At 45.6% G+C, this 20,609-nt stretch overlaps 2 protein-coding genes and 1 pseudogene across 3 annotated transcripts; all 3 read left to right on the plus strand.

The window, feature by feature from the left end:
* Positions 1–913: 913 nt before the first annotated feature.
* Positions 914–4,768, plus strand: LOC121575785 (annotated as a pseudogene).
* Positions 4,769–11,772: 7,004 nt separating this feature from the next.
* On the plus strand, positions 11,773–14,078 carry LOC121575747. The gene is made up of 5 exons (XM_041889048.2): positions 11,773–11,811; positions 11,921–12,045; positions 12,460–12,496; positions 12,686–12,960; positions 13,442–14,078. The coding sequence occupies exons 1-5, from the start codon at positions 11,773–11,775 to the stop codon at positions 14,076–14,078; spliced, it is 1,113 nt and encodes a 370-aa protein (XP_041744982.2).
* Positions 14,079–16,674: 2,596 nt separating this feature from the next.
* LOC121575746 lies at positions 16,675–18,550 on the plus strand. 2 transcript variants are annotated; one of them, XM_045222856.1, is made up of 4 exons: positions 16,675–17,095; positions 17,336–17,589; positions 17,932–18,019; positions 18,297–18,550. In XM_045222856.1, exons 1-4 carry the CDS (start codon positions 16,690–16,692, stop codon positions 18,482–18,484), a joined length of 936 nt encoding a protein of 311 aa, XP_045078791.1. In that variant the 5' UTR covers positions 16,675–16,689; the 3' UTR covers positions 18,485–18,550. The 2 variants fall into 2 exon arrangements, with proteins under 2 accessions (XP_045078791.1, XP_041744981.2); XM_041889047.2 differs by having other exon boundaries at positions 17,381–17,589.
* The last annotated feature ends 2,059 nt before the right edge of the window (positions 18,551–20,609 follow it).

The raw sequence follows: 20,609 nt of genomic DNA on the forward strand, positions 1-20,609 counted from the left end.
CGCAATGAGTGATCAAGCCACGGAGCTGGAGGGGAGGACCGAGCCGGCCGGGAGGATAGGGGACACAGAGAGTCAAAGGATGCAGAAAGGGAGGAGAGGAGGGTTGAGGAGGCAGAATCAGGAGATTGGAGGGAGAAGGATTGAGCAGAGGGAAGAGATGATAGGATGGAAGAGGAGAGAGTAGTGGGAGAGAGAGAGCGAAGGTTGCGGCGGCGCATTACCATCTGTGTAGGGGCAGAGTGAGTAGTGTTGGAGGAGAGCGAGAGAGAAAAGGACACAAAGTAGTGGTCGGAGACATGGAGGGGAGTTGCAGTGAGATTAGTAGAAGAGCAGCATCTAGTAAAGATGAGGTCAAGCGTATTGCCTGCCTTGTGAGTAGGGGGACGGTGAGAGGGGTGAGGTCAAAAGAGGAGAGGAGTGGAAAGAAGGAGGCAGAGAGAAATGAGTCAAATGTAGACGTAGGGAGGTTGAAATCCCCCAGAACTGTGAGGGGTGAGCCATCCTCAGGAAAGGAGCTCATCAAGGCGTCAAGCTCATTGATGAACTCTCCAAGGGAACCTGGAGGGCGATAGATGACAAGGATATTAAGCTTAAATGGGCTAGTGACTGTGACAGCATGGAATTCAAATGAGGAGATAGACAGATGGGTTAGGGGAAAAATTGAGAATGTCCACTTGGGAGAGATGAGGATTCCTGTGCCACCACCCCTCTGACCGGATGCTCTCGGGGTATGCGAGAACACATGGTCAGACGAGGAGAGAGCAGTAGGAGTAGCAGTGTTTTCAGTGGTAATCCATGTTTCCGTCAGGCATACCACTGGTCTACTATAGGACATTGATTATATTAGGCATACCACTGGTCTACTATAGGACATTGATTATATTAGGAGTGTATATCTGTTCAGGCATACCACTGGACTTTGCTTCAGACTGTGTGTTTGTTTCCATTCAGGCGTACCACGGCCACCACCATGCTATGGAGGTCCTGGTTCAGTCTCTGCTGGATCTAGACGTGAGGAACAGCCAGGGGCGCACCCCTCTGGACCTGGCTGCCTTTAAAGGCCATGTGGAGTGTGTTGACGTCCTCATCAACCAGGGAGCCTCCATCCTGGTTAAAGACTTCACCCTGAAGAGGACCCCCATCCACGCTGCAGGTATGCATAGGATATCACGTAAGACCTAGAGATTCTGTAATTCAAAAGTTTTCCTGACCAAGATGGAGATTTGTTTGGTCATGTTGCTACGACGCCAATGTCCACTCTAGGGATGTTTATATAGTATAGTGTGAAATGCCCACTACACACTGATCTAAGGACATTTTTGTCATGTTCCCCACTAATGGTTGAGGATCTGGGGAGGGTAAGCTGATCCTAGATCAGTGCACAGGGGGACTTCTATCCAGAGCCAGGTACACAGCTAGCAGGTGACAGGCTTCGAGGGCCTCAGCCCCAAAATGATTTATTATCTGCTGTGTTAACATCATGAGGATGTCATCTACCGATACCACTGTTCTAGAAATCTGTCTGTTCATGTGAAGGTAATAGTCGTCCAGCAATCAGCTCATATCCTCTCTGTTTAGCCTCCTCTAGCTACCAACGGTCAATCATCTCACATTCTTCTATCCTCTGTATTTATCCTCCTCTAGCTACCAACGGTCATTCAGAGTGTTTGCGTTTGCTGATTGGAAATGCTGACCTCCAGAGTGCAGTGGACGTTCAAGACGGGAATGGACAGTAAGTCAATTGGGTTTTGGATACAATTCCTGAAATAAAGAGATTTTGACACTAGGTATACGTCCCAAATGGCACCCTATGCCCTACTTGGTGCACTACTTTAAACCAGAACCCTATGGGTTCAGGTCAAAGGTAGTGTACCATATAGGGAATAGGTTGCCATTTGGGACTCATCTTAGTTATTACCAGTTTGTAATATGACCTTGTTGTCTTGTGTATCAGAACCCCTCTGATGCTGTCGGTGCTGAGCGGACACACAGACTGTGTGGACTCACTGCTCAACAAGGGAGCCAGCGTAGAAGCCAAAGACAAGTGGGGCAGAACAGCGCTACACAGAGGGGTGAGGAGGAGAGCTGGCTGTATACGCTCACACACAGAAAGAGACGGGGAGGCTTGTTCTGATCTAGGGATGGGGCCATTGAACTACTAGGGATGGCTTTGGGGTGGGATCTAGCATGGAATATAAGTTATGCCCAAATATACATATTATCTTCAGAAAAGTAGTTGTCCATGGGTAGTGGTGTATTCATCCCTGTAGGGGGACCTGCCTCCAGACATCATTTTAAATACTTGATGATTCATTATTATATCATTGATTATTAGTTATTCAAATCCATTCTTGTCTCCCGCCCTTCCTCCCAGGCGGTGACGGGTCATGAGGAGTGTGTGGAGGCCCTGCTGCAGCACAGCGCCAGCTTCCTGGTTCGGGACTGTAAGGGGCGGACCCCTGTCCACCTGGCGGCGGCATCCGGACACATCGGGGTGCTGGGGGGGCTCCTACACGCCGCCCAGTCAGTGGAGACCCTCCCCGTCATCACAGACAACCAGGGCTACACGCCACTACACTGGGCCTGCTACAACGGTACGTACTGAACTAACGGAACACTAGATATTTTCTGATTTTCTCTCTTCAGCACTGTAAACATGTCCCTGAATTAGGTAGGCCATACAACGGTACGTACTGACTAACTGGACTGTAGCTCTGTTCTCTCCTCCATGAAGTGTACACCCATTCACTCCCTCTTGTGGCTTGAAAAGCATTCGATTGGTGTGGACGGAGCCATGTGGGGGAATGAACAAGACTACAACAGAATTAAGGGTTATGACTCTCAGTGGGGGACCTTACACTGAAACAGGACTTTGTCAGGGATTGTCAGATTTTTAGCTTTCTCGGAGAGTATTGTTGTGGTCTGCAGCGACGTCATCTTTTTCCTGTATGTAATGTTTCCTGCTGGAGCAACCTATTACTTTTAATTATAAATGAAATGAATCAATCTTCCACTAGGCCATGACACGTGTGTAGAGGTGCTGCTGGAACAGGAGGTTTTCCACAAGACTGAGGGCAACTCCTTCAGCCCCCTCCACTGTGCTGTGATCAATGACAACGAGGGGGCTGCAGAGATGCTGATTGACACTCTGGGGCCGGCCATTGTCAACGCCACTGACACCAAGAACCGGTAACTACAGCACATGACAAAGTCATTTTCTTCTGGAGAATAATGTTGTTAAAATGACCTCTGGGGTTGGATGAGGGATTGTAGATTACTTTTAATACATCTATTAGTGATTTTATATTTCTATGGTATAAACAGGGTTAATTGAACAAACTTGTTTATAACAGTCCTACACGATATCGGTGAAATCGTTTCCTCTCTCCAGGACCCCCCTGCATGCGGCGGCCTTCACGGACCACGTGGAGTGTCTTCAGCTGCTGCTAGGCCACAACGCCCAGGTCAATTCCCCCGACGCCTCCGGGGAAGACCTCCCCTCATGATGGCTGCTGAGAACGGACAAACCAACGCCGTCGGTATGCAGCCCCCCTCTCCTCCACTTTGCCTCGCCAGCCGGCTTAAGTTCAACCTGTCTGTTTTATATTTTAATAAGTCGCTTAATTTCCTCATTGAGTTTCTTTATGTTTCTCTGTCTGTGTCAGAGCTGTTGGTGAGCAGTGCCAAAGCAGAACTCACCCTGCAGGATGCAGTCAAGAACACTGCTCTTCATCTGGCCTGCAGTAAGGTGAGCATTCCCACATCAAGATGACGTTCATCTGAACAGTTGGCTCTCTCTGGTTTAAATTTTGGTCTGACATGTTTGACTCTGGTTTTTAAAGGGGCATGAAACCAGTGCCTTGTTGATATTGGAGAAGATTACAGACAGGAACCTCATCAACTCGACTAACGCAGCCTTACAGACGTACGTATGGTTCAGCTGTATTAATTGGGCCCTGGTCAGAAGAAGTGCACTATATAGGGAATAGTCTGGCATTTGGGAGGTATCCTCATTTTCTGCTGTCTAATCTGACGGTACTTTCTCCTCAGGCCGTTACACGTTGCAGCCAGAAATGGTCTGACGGTGGTGGTGCAGGAGCTACTAGCGAAGGGTGCTAGCGTGCTCGCAGTCGATGAGAATGGTAAGATCCATTACGCTAACACTGTTTTCTTCTGTACTTCTCTTCTCAATGTGTCCACAAATGTTTCTCTCTAATCCACTGCTTGGTTATTGTCTTAACTTTGTATCTCCTAGCCTGGTGTTATTTCATGTTTTTCACCAAAAGCGTTGTAGTAAACGGTGATGCTCCTGAAGTGACCCTCTGCTGTTCTGTTTGAACCCCTCAGGTTACACGCCTGCCTTGGCCTGCGCCCCCAACAAAGACGTGGCGGACTGCCTGGCGCTGATCCTGGCCACCATGATGCCCGTGTCCCCCTGCAACCCGGCGCCCAGCCTGTCCTTCAGTGCCATTAACCACTACACCACCAGCCCCTCCAAGAGTGTGACCTTCGACAGCCTGCCCGTGCTGCGCAGCGAAGCACAGCTCCTACTGCAGCTTCAACAACATCGGCCACCGCGACCACGATGGAGGCTTCTACAAGGATGAGGACCTCAACGACTCAGACTCAGAGACGTACTGAGGGTGGTGGTGGTCGCTGCCCAGGAGGGGAGCCAAGGGCAGGCGGATGGACAGTGAAGTGGGGCAGAGGCCACAAACAAATACACACATACACACCGTGTCTTAAATCACCACAGCCAGCTTTGGGAGGCACGAGCCGAGACAGTCCGCACAGGAGCCTTAAGAGTCCCGCAGATGGAGAGAAAGAAATGGAGGGAGGGAGGGAGAGGGGGAGGCACAACAGGCTGGCTGGCCACACTCATCCTCTCGTACCACCAGGTGTCCTTCCAGCAGATACTGGACTTCAGAGGAACTGCTGCTGCTATACCCCCACCTTTACCTTTACCCACAAAGGTCCTAAACGGTAGAAACTGTCCAGCCAACAGACAGACGGACACCTTATGACGGCAATAACCTGTAGTCCTAAGAGATAGTAGCACTTCACTGAGTGAAAAACAGACATGGACCAAAAGATGTGGAAGAAGCCTTTTCAAAACCTGTTTTGACAGTAGAAATGGGATTGAGCGTTTTGGGCTGAGAAAAAACATAAGGAGTGATGTTTCATTTAAGTTTTAAAGAGAGTGATGGTCATGTTTATCCGCACACTAAGACAGTCAACGTACCTAGCCTCTTGTCTGTAATCCATGTGGAAGGAGGGGAAATCATTTATGTTTTATGAACAAACATTTTATTAAAATCATTCATGTCTTAAGCTCCTGACCCTCTGTGGGAACCAAAAAATCGTAGTATTTGCTCTCATTAGTAATTTCAAATAAATTCCATCCCCAATGGCACCCTATTCCCTTTATAGTACACTACTTTTGACCTGGGCCCATAGGGTTCTGGTCAAAAGTAGTGTACTCTATAAAGAATAGGGTGCCATTTAGGATGTAGATTTTGCATACTGGTATGTGAGCAACATGACTTTTTACATTTGCGTTATTAAACCTACCTAAAATATTTTAGAAAGTAAATTATTCATTCATGTATTCTTTCTTGTGATATTTATGTCATCATCATTTTGTGCCTTCTTTAGTTACTGAGTGGAGGTTAGGAGAGTAGGGGCAGCTGTATGAGCGAAAGCAATGATGCACACTAAGTATTACAACGTTTGTGAAAAGCACTGATACTATTCCGAGGCATACGAGGCGGAAAACATGCCTCCCTTGGAGAGGAGAAACACTGTAAACCAATGGTAGGACAGCAGCATTTAGATTTTCTTCTGTTGAAAAAAAAAAACAAACATCTATATTATTTGTCTTGGTCTTATAATCAATGTATTTTGACAGGTTTTGCTTGCTTTAACTTCTTCAAAAAAATGAAACCACTCAATCCTTTTATGTGATGGCTTGTTCAAACCGCCGTTTTTTTGTCTCTTTTTGAAAATCATTTTAACTGGAAATATGTACAATACATATGCTATGTTAGTCAAATCAGGAACAGGAGGTTCACAGGTTTTTCGTGTCCTTTTTTTTTCTTTAAAAGGATGAAACTAGCATGTACATATGAAATAGTGACTGAATTCGAAACTCCCATGAATTCTTTCAGTATCTGAAGATTGCTGTATATTTTATGAGTAATAAAATAAAGAAATGAGTTATGTTATTTAATAATGAACTATGGGTTATCTGTTTTATGTGACAACCGCAGTATCAATTTCTAGGTGTCAGGCAGTGACAGTGGTGCTAATCCCAAAAGAAAGGCTACAACGAGGAACAAGAAGTCTATTGGCAAAGTGATGAAAATTGCATTTACTTTGGCCTAACGGTGTGGGTTATGTATTTTATTTTTCATGGCGTCCTCAACATTACAGTTTTAAGGGCAACAATAGCCTACATTTGTTTCCAACTCGCAGGATTTCCATACGTGAGCTTTCAACAGCACAGAGCGTTGCATCAGCACCAGATCGGAAGTGCGTCAAATCTTTACAGCATTGTTACGTCATCACTGATAAACGTTGAAACTGATCAGAAACCGCTGCAGCAGTTCAGTCTGATCCTCCCTAGTGCTGGAGGAATGCGTTCATTTTGGCAAGGAAATGTGCTGATTTTGCAAGGAGATGGAGAATAAAGAGTGCAAGGTAGGCATGTTATTTATTTTTTTAAATCTTCAATTATAGTAATTACTGTGGATTAAATATTGTTTAACAAATGAAATAATGTGCTATTCATGCTGTAATATCAAACTAGAAAGCCTATTGCCGGGGAGTCATGAGAGTTGGCTAAAGGTACAGTAGAATCTGCTGTGGGTCAAAGGTTATGGCATCACCTTCATAAATACGTCCTAAATGGCACCCTATTCCCTATGTAGGCTAGTGCACTACTTTTGACCAAGAGCCATAGAAGGGTTGGCTGACGTCACGAAAATGATGCTCGCGCATCGATGGCCGGAAGTCGTGTATCTTGTTATGATTCTGAACCTCAGCTAACAACAAGCTGCCATGTGGGGAATCGTAGCTCTGTGGCATGTTTCAGCTCATTGTATGGTGTTATTGATACCATGTCTTGTTTTGAGGTGTTTTGACTGATATCATGTCTATGCAATGGCTAAAATTCGCTACCTAGCTAACCAACAACAACTGTAACAATGTATTTGAGACGAGTTCATTGTTCAAATGTATTTATGGTTGCAATAAACATTTAGAGACTAAATATGGTTTACATGTTGTCAACAGTCTAAGCAAACCCTGTCTATTTTGCCCCATAGTTGCATGCCAGTTTTGTTGCTAAACAACCAACCCCTCTATAGAGTCCCACAGTGGAGGTGTCATAATACCCATAAAACCTAGCGGTCAAACAGAGAAATGGTTCCAATCGTTTTCCACCATTCATTTTTCCCATAGGCGATTTTAGAAACACATAAAATAAGGGCTGTATTTCGTGTAGGCTTACCCTGGCGTGACGTTTTTGTAACCATGTAAATCTCTCTCGGACAAGGTGACTTTTATCAGTATATTCGGCTCCATTTACTCTCAGATTCGAAAATGCTAATTAGCATCAAAGTAGACATCATGCAAAACTACAAATCCCTGCAAGCTCCTGCATGTCATCTCTAGCTGACACCTTTGCTAACAGGTATTGTGTCAATTTAAAACTTGCACATACAGTTCACAGAATTGTCAATTTAAAGAAATGCAGCCAATTTATTCATATACTACATTTAGCTAACATTAGATAGTTAATCCAGAGATTCTTACCTTTGCCTCGATCAGCATGATCATCATGGCATTTGTAGTTCTTTATGATAGCCACATTAGCAGCTAATAAGCATTACATTTTTGGGAGGTAAATACAAGAGAATATATTGATAAGTCACCTTGTCCTAGAGAGATTTACACGGTTATCAAAACGTCACACCAGGGTAAGCCTACACGAAACACAGACCTTATTTTAAGTGTTTCTAAAATCCCCAATGGGAAAAATGAATGGTGGAAAAACTCAATTGGTAGAGCATGGCGCTTGTAATGCCAGGGTAGTGGGTTCGATCCCCGGGACCACCCATACGTAAAAATGTATGCACGCATGACTGTAAGTGGCTTTGGATAAAAGCGTCTGCTAAATGGCATATTATTATTATTATTATTATTATTATTAAAACGATTGGAACCATTTCCCTGTTTGACCACTAGGTTTTATGGGTATTATGACTCATACTGTGGGACTCTATAGGGCTCCAGCCAAAATAAGTGCACTATATTGGAAATAGGGTGCTATTTCGGACACAAGCATAGATATGATGCATTATGATGTGATCACTAGAAAGGATAGAGCCTCTGACCATGGCAATTTGACTGGTAAACTGAACTGTACACCTGATATGATGTTCTGGTGATTCTATTTCTATGAATATGATGCATTATGATGTGACAATGAGAGTTGGGTTAATGGTGCTCTCAAGGCAACCGGGAACTCAAAGAAAAAAAACTAGGTCAAATCATGACGTCTGTGATCTTCAGGTCGGAAAGTCGGAGCTCTAGAAAGATGCCAGAGTTTCCGACTTGGAATTCCTTTTTACATTTTGTGGTGGTAATTTTACCCCCTTTTCCTCCCCAATTTTTCGTGATATCCAATTGGTAGTTACGATCTTGTTACGATCTTGTCTCATCGCTGCAACTCCCCAGCGGGGCTCGGGAGAGGCGAAGGTCGAGTCAGGCGTCCTCCAAAACATGACCCGCCAAGCCACGCTGCTTCCGACTTGGAATTCCGAGTTGGATGACTGTTCAAAAAGATTTTTCCCAGTCGGAGCTTGTTTTTTTTCCCGATTTCCCAGTTGTCTTGAACGCACTGAAGTCGGAAGTCAGAGATTTCCCAGTTGTTTTGAACACGGCAAAAGGCGACACAGTAGGTGACATCTAAACATGACTTTGTGCTGTCTTTCAGAGGTCAGAGGTCAGTGGGAATGACCTCACCCTCATAGACCTGGATGACCCCATCAATGGTGCTGATGTTATGAAGGAAGTCAGGTAAGTGATTTACACTAATGACACATTTGTGACTGGTTACAGGATCACATAGGCCTAAAGATACAGATTCAGTAGTAGGTCAAAGGTCACCGCCTATGGAGAGGTAGGCCCAGAGCTATGTATTTATAGAGTTGGGACATTGAGATATAAACTCAGCAACAAAAAAAGAAACGTCCTCTCACTGTCAACTGTGTTTATTTTCAGCAAACTTAACGTGTAAATATTTGTATGAACATAAGATTCAACAACTGAGACATAAACTGAACAAGTTCCACAGACATGTGACTAACAGAACAAAGGGGGGGTCAAAATCAAAAGTAACAGTATCTGGTGTGGCCACCAGCTGCAATAAGTACTGCAGTGCATCTACTCCTCATGGACTGCACCAGATTTGCCAGTTCTTGCTGTGAGATGTTACCCCACTCTTCCACCAAGGCACCTGCAAGTTCCCAGACATTTCTGGGGGGAATGGCCCTAGCCCTCACCCTCCAATCCAACAGATACAGGCTCTTCGCTGACCATGGCAGAACACTGACATTCCTGTCTTGCAGGAAATCACGCACAGAACGAGCAGTATGGCTGGTGGCATTGTCATGCTGGAGGGTCATGTCAAGATGAGCCTGCAGGAAGGGTACCACATGAGGGAGGAGGATGTCTTCCCTGTAACGCACAGCGTTGAGATTTCCTGCAATGACAACAAGCTCAGTCCGATGATGCTGTGACACACCGCCCCAGACCATGATGGACCCTCCACCTCCAAATCGATCCCGCTCCAGAGTACAGGCCTCGGTGTAACGCGCTCATTCCTTTGACGATAACGCGAATCCGACCATCACCCCTGGTGAGACAAAACCGCGACTCATCAGTGAAGAGCACTTTTTGCCAGTCCTGTCTGGTCCAGCGACGGTGGGTTTGTGCCCATAGGTGACGTTGTTGCCAGTGATGTCTGGTGAGGACTTGCCTTACAACAGGCCTACAACCCCTCAGTCCAGCCTCTCTCAGCCCATTGCGGACAGTCTGAGCACTGATGGAGGGATTGTGCATTCCTGGTGTAACTCAGGCAGTTGTTGTTGCCATCCTGTACCTGTCCCGCAGGTTTGATGTTCGGATGTGCCGATCCTGTGCAGGTGTTGTTACACGTGGTCTGCCACTGCGAGGACGATCAGCTGTCCGTCCTGTCTCCCTGTAGCGCTGTCTTAGGCATCTCACAGTACGGACATTGCAATTTATTGCCCTGGCCTCATCTGCGTGAACATGCCTTAGGCATGCTGCAAGGAGGCATGAGGACTGCAGATGTGGCCAGGGCAATAAATTGCAATGTCCGTACTGTGAGACGCCTAAGACAGCGCTACAGGGAGACATGACGGTGGCAGACCACGTACGGGCATCTTCGCAGTGGCAGACCCTGGGCATCTTTCTTTTGGTGTTTTTCAGAGTCAGTAGAAAGGCCTCTTTAGTGTCCTAAGTTTTCATAACTACCGTCTGTAAGCTGTTTGTGTCTTAATGACCGTTCCACAGGTGCATGTTCATTAATTGTTTATGGTTCATTGAACAACATTTTACATTTTAGTCATTTAGCAGACGCTCTTATCCAGAGCGACTTACAGTTAGTGAGTGCATACATTTTCATACTGGCCCCCCGTGGGAAACGAACCCACAACCCTGGCGTTGCAAGCGCCTTGCTCTACCAACTGAGCTACAGGGGACTAGCATGGGAAACAGTGTTTAAACCCTTTACAATGAAGATCTGTGAAGTTATTTGGATTTTTAGGAATTATCTTTGAAAGATCCTGAAAAAGGGACGTTTCTTTTTTTGCTGAGTTTATGTATACATTACATGACACAGTAGATATCCATATGACAGCTGGCTCCCCATGGGCAATATTGACATTTTAAACAATGCTATGTAACTGAACATCTATAATTAGAATGTACTTATAATGAAAGGATAAATGAAAGGCTCCAAGGCGCTAACATGGAGTCCTTTTAAAAGTTGGCAGAATTCTCTAAATATTTGGCTCTGGATAGGCCGAGTCATCTCAAGAGTATTGGAGCCTATTCTATATATCTATTCTAATTCTAGAATGATTCATTCTAATTCTATGATTCTAATTCTATAATGGGACCACATCCTCACACTCACATTATAGCAGTGACCTAAGAGAGATTCCTTTTTCTCTATCTAGATCCCATAAGGATCACAGAGAGGCTGAGAGACTGACCAAGTTGGACGAGGCTGTTCTAGAGACAGATACCCCAACTCAGTCACAGGAGGTTGAAGGAGAGAGTGAGTTGGACGAGGCTGTTGCCATCCCATCTCAGTCGCAGGAGGTTGAAGGAGAGAGTGAGTTGGACGAGGCTGTTGCCATCCCATCTCAGTCGCAGGAGGTTGAAGGAGAGAGTGAGTTGGACGAGGCTGTTGCCATCCCATCTCAGTCGCAGGAGGTTGAAGGAGAGAGTGAGTTGGACGAGGCTGTTGCCATCCCATCTCAGTCGCAGGAGGTTGAAGGAGAGATTGAGTTGGACGAGGCTGTTGCCATCCCATCTCAGTCGCAGGAGGTTGAAGGAGAGAGTGAGATGGACGAGGCTGTTGCCATCCCATCTCAGTCGCAGGAGGTTGAAGGAGAGATTGAGATGGACGAGGCTGTTGCCATCCCATCTGAGTCGCAGGAGGTCGAAGGAGAGAGTGAGATGGACGAGGCTGTTGCCATCCCATCTCAGTCACAGGAGGTATGATGTATTTTTCTATTACATGTATGAAATTTCATTTAGATATTTTGTGTTTTAATGACGCAAAATTGAATTCCAGCCTAACTCTGCTTTCTGTTGTCGCCATCAGGCTGCAGTGGTGACCTTCACTACCGTGACCCACAAGGATGCAACCTCCCAGACCAGCCTCACCCTCAGCAGGGGAAAGAGAAGCTACCCAGACCTACACACCTTTGTGCAGGACATGAAGGACGAGTAAGTTGCTCTTTGGCTTCCCCATGCATCCCCTAGATATGTTCCCTGTCTCAATTGCATACTCCTCGTGTCCTCTCTTCTCGCCTCCTCAAAACCCATTGGATGAGAAAGCCAGAGGTCCCGCCTTTCTGACCTTCTCATCCAATGGGTTTTGAGAAGGAGGTGAGGGAGATTGAGAGTCTCCCTATAGTCTCGGGCAAATACAAAGGACTCAACGGACCAAATAACCAATCAGGGATGTCTGGGTGTGGCCTAGTTCCATAGAGGTCCATCCATAACGTAATCTAAGATAATAGAGGTAATTTCCATCCATAACGTAATCTAAGATAATAGAGGTAATGTCCATCCATAACGTAGTCTAAGAGAATAGAGGTAATGTAATTCATTGTGTACTTGCATTTATTTACTTTTCAGCCATTGGAATCTGCTGAGTGAGAATATGCGTGTCGGGGTGAGTTATAGTCACCTCTAAAGTAGTTAATGTTGGTAAAATGGACCAAATATTCATTTGTGGAAATCCTGCAGGACCTTTAATCCTGAACCACTGCTTTAATTGACAAGTTTGAGTAAATGGTTCTAAGTTTTATATCAGTGCAGCCCCTTTAACAAACTAACTCTGTATGGTCTTTTAACATTGCAGATGAGCAGACATGAGTTTAGTGCCAAGTGCATGGATATTGTAGCATGGGTGATGGAGTCTACATCCACTGTGGTTGTTCCCGCCCTTGACCTCACCATGCAGATAGAGCTCTCTGATTCGCCAAGCTCTTCTGGATCAGGAAGTAATGAGGCAGGAGAGGTGACCTCTCTTGGCCGCAGCGTCAGATTCAGCTGTAGTGGAGGACCCAGCAAGTGCACCAGCGCCAGAACCGCCTGCAGCACACGCACTCCCACGCCTTTCCCCTCCTCTCACAGGTACCTAGCCCTATCCCCTCCTCTCACAGGTACCTAGCCCTATCCACTCCTCTCACAGGTACCTAGCCCTATCCACTCCTCTCACAGGTACCTAGCCCTATCCACTCCTCTCACAGGTACCTAGCCCTATCCCCTCCTCTCACAGGTACCTAGCCCTATCCCCTCCTCTCACAGGTACCTACCCCTATCCACGCCTCTCACAGATACCTAGCTCTATCCCCTCCTCTTTTTGCAGGTCTTTCCTGTTATAGGTACAAATATCCATTCCAGATCCACTTAGTGAGAAATACTACTTAGATACTACACAACCACTCTAAAAAGTTTACTCTAAATGTTAATGTTTGGTCTGAGTGTGGTTTGAGATGGTTCACAATGCTTCCTTTGAATAACAATAACAAGGTTGAGTTTGTGTCCCAAAGTCTTGGATCATATTTTTTATTTTGTTACCATGTACTATTCATTTCTGTTGTGCATTCTGCAGGTCCATGACCTCTTTGCTGAGTGAGAACGAAGAGCGATATGTCTCCTCACCTGAGGGTGGCGATAGAGAGATGAGACACAGACCACACTCAGCACCACTGAGATCTGTGTTTGGAATCTCTGAGGACTCTGTCTTAGACATGGTCCAGAGCGGCCAGTCGCAGAGTGACATCGTACTGCCGCCGAAACGAAGTAGACAGGAGAAATACAGACTTAGCAAAATATCAACGGACGGCAAGTTAATGATGGATATTGTCGAGTTGGTTATAAACCTTCTCACCTCCAGATTGGCTGAGCTAATGCGAAGTGTCAGTCAGGGAACTCTAGATCCGCTGACTGGAAGTATCTCAGCAAGTCAACAGTTTGTCCAAGAGATGCTAAGCATGGCGACTTCTAAGATGTATTCCCATGCCATAGAGCATATTGCGCTCGGCCACAAGTCTCCCCTTGAGTTAGAGAGGGAGCTTGAGGCCATCTTGGGTCCTCTGGCTGGACAGGTCATAGTCATCATCATAGATAGCATCACCAAGGCTAAAGCCAACGGAGGAAATGAGGGGAGAGCGACCAGCCCCCTTGACCTATTTTCTAACTGCCATTTCGGCAGAAATACAAAGCCTAGTGGTTCACAGATCGGCTAGCAGACCATCCACCAGACTGTCCAACAACGACCCACTGCTGAACATTTCCAAATCGAAGGTCTTAAGATCAGTTCTGCTCAAAATGGCAGAGCTCTTTGGCCAAGGTCAAAGTGAAACCTGTCTAGTTCCACTAGTCCAGAGTCAGTCCAACAACTCCATTTGCGACTGGACTGTGAATGCAGGCACCATTCATCCAAGTACATTTCTGTCTGACAACAGAATGACAGAAGTGTCATCCGATGTTGTGGATCTTGTACTTGAGGTTTTTTGGACAACAGGATTTTTGGATAACAGGAACCCGTCAAGGCCACAGAGTGCCTGCTCCCACAACTCAGCTAGTGGAGCAATAGATAAGAGAGCTCTTGCTGGGGACTTGGTCAGACAGGTGTCTGTCAAACTCAGCCCGTTTGTCTCTGAGAGTCAACTCTCCACCATGTCCATGACAGATCTGTCATCATCTTTTTCTGACTCCACCTTGAAGCAGTTGTGTTCTCGCTCTGTTGTTGCTCTGGCAACTGCCTGTCAAGCAATCAAAACAGAGCTCGAGAACCAGAGACCTACCAACCTGGCAGCCAGAGACCTACTATCGTCTCTGGTAGAGACCATTGAGGACATGGATATCTCTGACATCCTCCAGGGCCCGTCTGCCATTTTGGAGGAGGCTGCTGTGATAAAGCACCCAGAGATGTCCACCTCGACAATATACAGATCTCTGCTTCTCGACTCATCTCTCGCCTCCTCTAAGATGGTCACTGAGAGCATTATCTTCAACAACCCATGCCCATCAAAGGAGAATGTGAGTATTCAGAAGGAGCGCCCTGCTGATAAAGTTGACATCCTCCTTGGTCAGCCAGTGGAGGAGTATATTGTCAAAGCTGAGCAATGCATCACTCAGGTCATTCAGGATGCAGCTGTGACATATACTGCTGCGCTGGATAAAACCGACACTTGTGGGAAACTGTCGGAAATCCTATCTGTCCATGTTTCCTCAGAGAATATTGAGGAGGCATCCTCTGATCTCTTTGGTGGAATCATTTCCGACCTGCATGAGGTATATGAGGTCAATAAGGCCTCCAAGCGTACGAAACCAGGTCGCAAAATATTCTGGGTGGAAGTGAGTTCAGGTTCCCAGAAGATTTACACCAAAACCCTGGACAAACTAAGGAAGCTGTTCACCTCCAACCATCTCACTGAGGGAAAATATATTCCTGTGCAAATCGAGCTCTCTGCAACTGGACTACTTGTAACTGAGGCCACTGTGGAGGTATCTCCTGTAACTGAGGCCACTGTGGAGGAATCTCCTGTACAGAAGACAGACAGTAAGACCCCTTCTAAGTCCTCAGCCCACCAGCTCACCCTCGACACCTGCACTAAAGGGGTAATCAAACAGGTGATCTCGGTGCTGAGGGTGGACACTTCAAAGGAAGACTGCTCCGCTTCCGTTGGGGAGAGCAAGACAAATTCATCCTTCGACTTCAACCAGAAGTTGGACTCGATAATTTCGAAATTGGAGGACCTCACCATTTTGAGTGATGTGACGTCAGCCGAGATTGCCACACTCATGCGATCTCTTAGTGCAGCCAGCAGAACCTCTAACATTTCCATCCAGAGCTTTTACAGTACTGAGTTCCGAGCTAAGGCCAAACACATTGTGAGTGAGACCATTCTCAGAGCTGCTAGCAAAGCCAACCATTCTTTGCTACAGGGCATGCCTAGCACCACCTTCTCACACCATGTGGTTTCTACAGCCGAAGATATAGTAAATATTATCATGCAAGACCTTGAAAGTGTATCCCAGTACACTGTGGACGGCAGAGACTCCTTCCCACTAGGAGAGAAAAAGCTGGAGTCCCAGCTCAAACCCAGAGTTGTCTTTGACAACTTATTGGATGCTGCTCAAACCATGTACCACAGAGTAAAGGATAGACTGAACATCTTTTTCTCTTTTCCACCAGTGTCAGTCACCACAGCCAAAGATGTGCTGGACTCCACCCCTGTGGAGACACTCAGACGCATTAAGTCCCCTGACACTGCTCTTGTTGAGGACAGGAGCCGCCATCCGTCTGTGAGAAGTGAGAAGCCTTTGTCAAAAGTCTGTTTGGCTAAAAGGTCTAAAGCCCTTGTGTCTTCAAGTGGCTCTTCAACAGACCACCATGTAATTGACACATGCAGTGAGGATGTCACTCTGCCCACCAGGAGTATGTCAGTTGTGAGCAACAACAGTTTGAAGAGAGCCTCTCCTCTCCACGGCAGTGGATTGAGTGAAAGTTGCAAACCTCTTGTGGCTCTAAAAGACGTAACAGTGGCAGTCAGCCAAGAAGGCTTTAGCAAAACTGCAAAGAAGATGCTCAGCTTGATCCTAAATGAGATCAAGTGTAGAGTGGCCAACTCTGAGAGTTCATCTGTTGGGCAGGAGTGTCTGATAGCCACTAACATGTTAGACTCTTTACTGGAGAGCCTTGACCAGTTGCCTGACATGAGCGCTGCCGATGAGATCACAAGGACAGAATCCCATACCTCTATCGCAATGGACGAGACAGGTTCACGGTCAACGCTTGTGAGCCAACAATAAATAAACATATCTGACACCAATATCATAGTGAAAACTATAATGGACACATTGAAGACGGACGACCCAGAGATGACTTCAGCAGAAGAACATCTGGAAAGGCTCCTGTCAGTTGAAGCCCTTCAAGGTGCGTCTGACAACCTGATCGCAAAGGTCCACGGTCTCATTCTGGAGATAACCATAAGCCGCCAGCTTCAATCCATGGCTGGCCACAGAAGCCTCTCTCAACCAGCGCTGCCTAAGCCAGCCCTGAGGAAGCTGTCAAAGGACGATGCCTCAGAGCTCATTTACAACTTTGCCCAGACTTCTGTTAGGAGACTCCTGGGGCAGTGTATGGGAAGGCCTATGCCACCCTCGGCTGAAATGGTTTTGGATCAGGTCATCAAGTTGATGACAGACGTGGTGATGGACAGCCTGACTTATGGGTCCAAGTCTGCAATGGAGGATGGTAAGTGAAAGTATCTATTTTCATCTGCATAGGACTTAATTGTAACATGATGCTCAATACATTGCGTTTTATGATGTAAAATTCACTGGTTGTGTCCAGAATGGCACCTTATTCCATATTTAGTGCACTACTTTTGACCAGACCCTATGGGCCCTGGTCAAAAGTAGTGCACTATAAAGTGAAGAGAATGCCATTTGGGACGCAGTGACTAACTTCCATGGCTGCGTCCTCTTCTCCCAGTTATTGTACACAGGTCGGTCACACTAGCGTGCTCTTCTCACTCAGACACCAGCAATGCCGCAAGTGACATCATTCATGGTGTTGTAGCTGACCTTAATGCTACTGAGGAATTCCCTGCCAGGAGCCTTAGCCCGGCTGATGTAAAGGCTGACGGCATGGCCCGCCTTCCCTCTGCCAGAGGGGAAGAGACTAAGAAGAACAGGAAGTGGCATTTCCTACCGAAAATGCATACGTTTCCAAAGATCATGATTAAGGTAGGGTGCTCTGTGTTTTGAGATTACCTCTGTAAGGCAGGGCTGAAATTTACCCTACAGATTCACTACACACCTATTGTCTCTCAGCATTAGAACAATACTGTTGTCATTGTCTTGAGGAGGTTGAGTGAGGACGCTGTAATACAATCCTAATACACATGGGAGAGAGTCAATGGCTATGTCCCAAATGGCACACTATTCCCTATATAGTGCACTACTTTTGACCAGCGCTCTATGGGCCCTTTTCAAAAGTAGTGCCTTACATAGCGAATAGGGTGCCTTTTGGGATGCACACTCTGTATTTTACACAGGCTCAGTTGTCCTGATGTGTTTTGTCAACAGCTGTTCAAGACAAAAGGGGAACCGAAGAGACACCCTGAACTGGATTGGCTGCCTACCAAACGTCTCAGAGAGACTCATATTTCACAGGGTAAGTGATAAGCATCGATGTTATATTGATATATCACCCTATGACAAGCTTGTTAAAACAGTGACAACAGATACAGGCAGACGGACGGACAGACATGCAGACAGACAGACAGGCAGATGGACAGACAGGCAGGCAGATGGACAGGCAGACAGACAGACAGACGGACAGGCAGACAGACAGACATGCAGACGGACAGGCAGGCAGACAGACAGGCAGACAGACGGACAGACACAAACACACACATTCATTTTCTGATTATGAAATGTTCTTATGACAGATGCTGAGTGTGAGGTTCCAGAGGTTCCATCCACTTCCCCTCCCAAGGAGGACCTGACAACCACACCGGCCCCTGCTCCCCAGGAGTCCCAGTCCCGTAAACGCCCTCTCATAGTCAGGGTGTTACACGCTCTCTCAGAGCCATCTCCAAACCATTCAGAGGAGCTTCTGGGAAGAAGAATTAGCTAAATGCCTGATTTCATTAATATTATATTTTAATCAGAGCCTTTATTTAATAAAACATTACTGCATTGATTTCTGTCTATAACAGTCTTAATGTTTGTGCGACGATAACGGTAAAGTACTTCAAACCACATAGTCAAAAGTATTCATAGTGAAGTACCGTTTATTATTATTGATTGTGGAAATACACATAATACAGAAAAGTTGTTGTCACATATAAAAAAAGGGTGCCATATATATATATAAAGACAGACATAAAGGAGAAAACTCTGTAGACCAGTCACATTCTCAAGCCATAACTAAATCCATGAATGGATCTCCTATAAGATGACAGGAGAACATTTGTAACACTTTCTATGAAGCCTATATCTATAATGCATACACTCAAGTCATTTACATTTGACATTTCAGTCATTTAGCAGAAGCTCTTATCCAGAGCGACTTACAGTTAGTGAGTGCATACATTTTTTTTTCATACTGTCATACACTCATAATGACTTTTACATTTTTACATTTTTAGTCATTTAGCAGACGCTCTTATCCAGAGCGACTTACAGTTAGTGAATACATATTTTTTTATACTGGCCCCCCGTGGGAATCGAACCCACAACCCTGGCGTTGCAGGGGCGGTGTGTTCAATAGGGCGATATGGGCGACGCACTGCCAAACGGGAAAAGGAAGGGATTTTTTTTCTAATCAATTATATCACGGCAACAGTAGTTCAGTGTTCTAATCTAGACGTCTGATCTGCCAGCCACTAAATGTCCAATCAGGCTAAAGTCGTGCTTCAAATGTCCCCGCCCGTTTTGGGGCGATTTCAGTCAGGTTGAAAATCGCTCAGAAGTCTCTCATAGCCTCTAATGTAAAATATTTTTTTTTCAAATTTCAGAGCTTTCAATACAATCTCTATGGGTTTCTGAGGGCTTGCACTTACGCGCTTTCGTCATACGTAACGTAACGTAACCATGAACGTAACTAAGAAACTACTCTTTCACCCTGAAGGCGCACGGCAGACAGCACCGCTTGGACAGCGACTGGTGTAACCGACATGCACCATCTTTCAGAAAAGATTAAGAAAAATGAGCTGTCAAAGACCCACATTGATAGCTGTTTGAGATTGTCTGCTTTGGGGAGAGTGAATATTGCCACTCAACTGGATGAGGGATACAGGCTAGCTGTCCGCCGCCACAACGATGAGGTTAGCAACAGCAGAGTCGTGAACACTGTCTACGAGAATCGAGACGACCTCATAGAATGTTTTGAAGCCATCCGGACGGGTTCATTGGGTTCATTTGACCAGCCCACCGTACCAGAAGCTACAGAAGAAGGACATCGATGCTGTCTTTATCAAACGTGCCCTCGACAGCTTCGCAAGCAGTGTGCAGGCCATAAGGTAAGATAAAGATTAAACAATATCATTCGATCTTTCTCAAAGCAGAGCTTTATTTGAAAATGTATGCATGAAAGGAGACTGCATTTGTGTTTGAAATTACATTATTCTCATTATATATGGCCAGTGGTGTAATCTATCTTATTTTATATACTATGTGTACTGTACAGTGGTGCTCATAAGTGTATGAACACATTCTAAAGCTGACTAAAAAGAGGAATAAAAAAATAAAAAAATCATCTTTTGGAAATTGATCTTAATGACTTAATTAAAAAAGTTGGAAAATCCAACCTTTAAGGACACCAATTTTATTTTATTTTTTATTCCTCTTTTTAGTCAACTTTAGCATGGGATCATAAGCTTATGAGCACCACTGTATACTGTGCTGAACATCCAGGCTATGTGAGACACAAAGGCTAACTTAAACACTAAAGACTTTATGCATCCCTGCCCATTTTAAGTGGAACTGAAGTATTTGTACTATACATGGATACATTGCATATACCTGTGCATCACATAGACAACAATACTGTACAAAGCCAACAAACACATTGGTCTGTTTGCCTTCAGGGACTCCTCTCAACAGCAGCTGCAAGAAGCAACAGGAGCCAAAAGACCCAGAACAGCTTTGAGAGAAGAGGAGAAGCAGAGGCTGTCTGAAGAGGTCTGCAACACCATCCTGGATCACACCAAAGAAAGGTTCTCTTTCTCTGGCCACCTTGTGAGTGCTACCTTACTGCA

Source organism: Coregonus clupeaformis, chromosome 10 (assembly GCF_020615455.1).
Source record: "Coregonus clupeaformis isolate EN_2021a chromosome 10, ASM2061545v1, whole genome shotgun sequence".
Classification (NCBI taxonomy): Eukaryota; Metazoa; Chordata; class Actinopteri; order Salmoniformes; family Salmonidae; genus Coregonus; species Coregonus clupeaformis.

Coding starts and splice junctions, on each gene's coding strand:
- LOC121575746 (XM_045222856.1), top strand. CDS start 16,690: ATGGACACATTGAAGACGGACGACCCAGAGATGACTTCAGCAGAAGAA. Junction 17,096..17,335: donor CAAGTCTGCAATGGAGGATG/GTAAGTGAAAGT, acceptor CTCTTCTCCCAG/TTATTGTACACAGGTCGGTC. Junction 18,020..18,296: donor AGAGACTCATATTTCACAGG/GTAAGTGATAAG, acceptor TTCTTATGACAG/ATGCTGAGTGTGAGGTTCCA.
- LOC121575747 (XM_041889048.2), top strand. CDS start 11,773: ATGGACGAGGCTGTTGCCATCCCATCTCAGTCACAGGAG. Junction 11,812..11,920: donor TCCCATCTCAGTCACAGGAG/GTATGATGTATT, acceptor TGTCGCCATCAG/GCTGCAGTGGTGACCTTCAC. Junction 12,497..12,685: donor GTGAGAATATGCGTGTCGGG/GTGAGTTATAGT, acceptor TTAACATTGCAG/ATGAGCAGACATGAGTTTAG.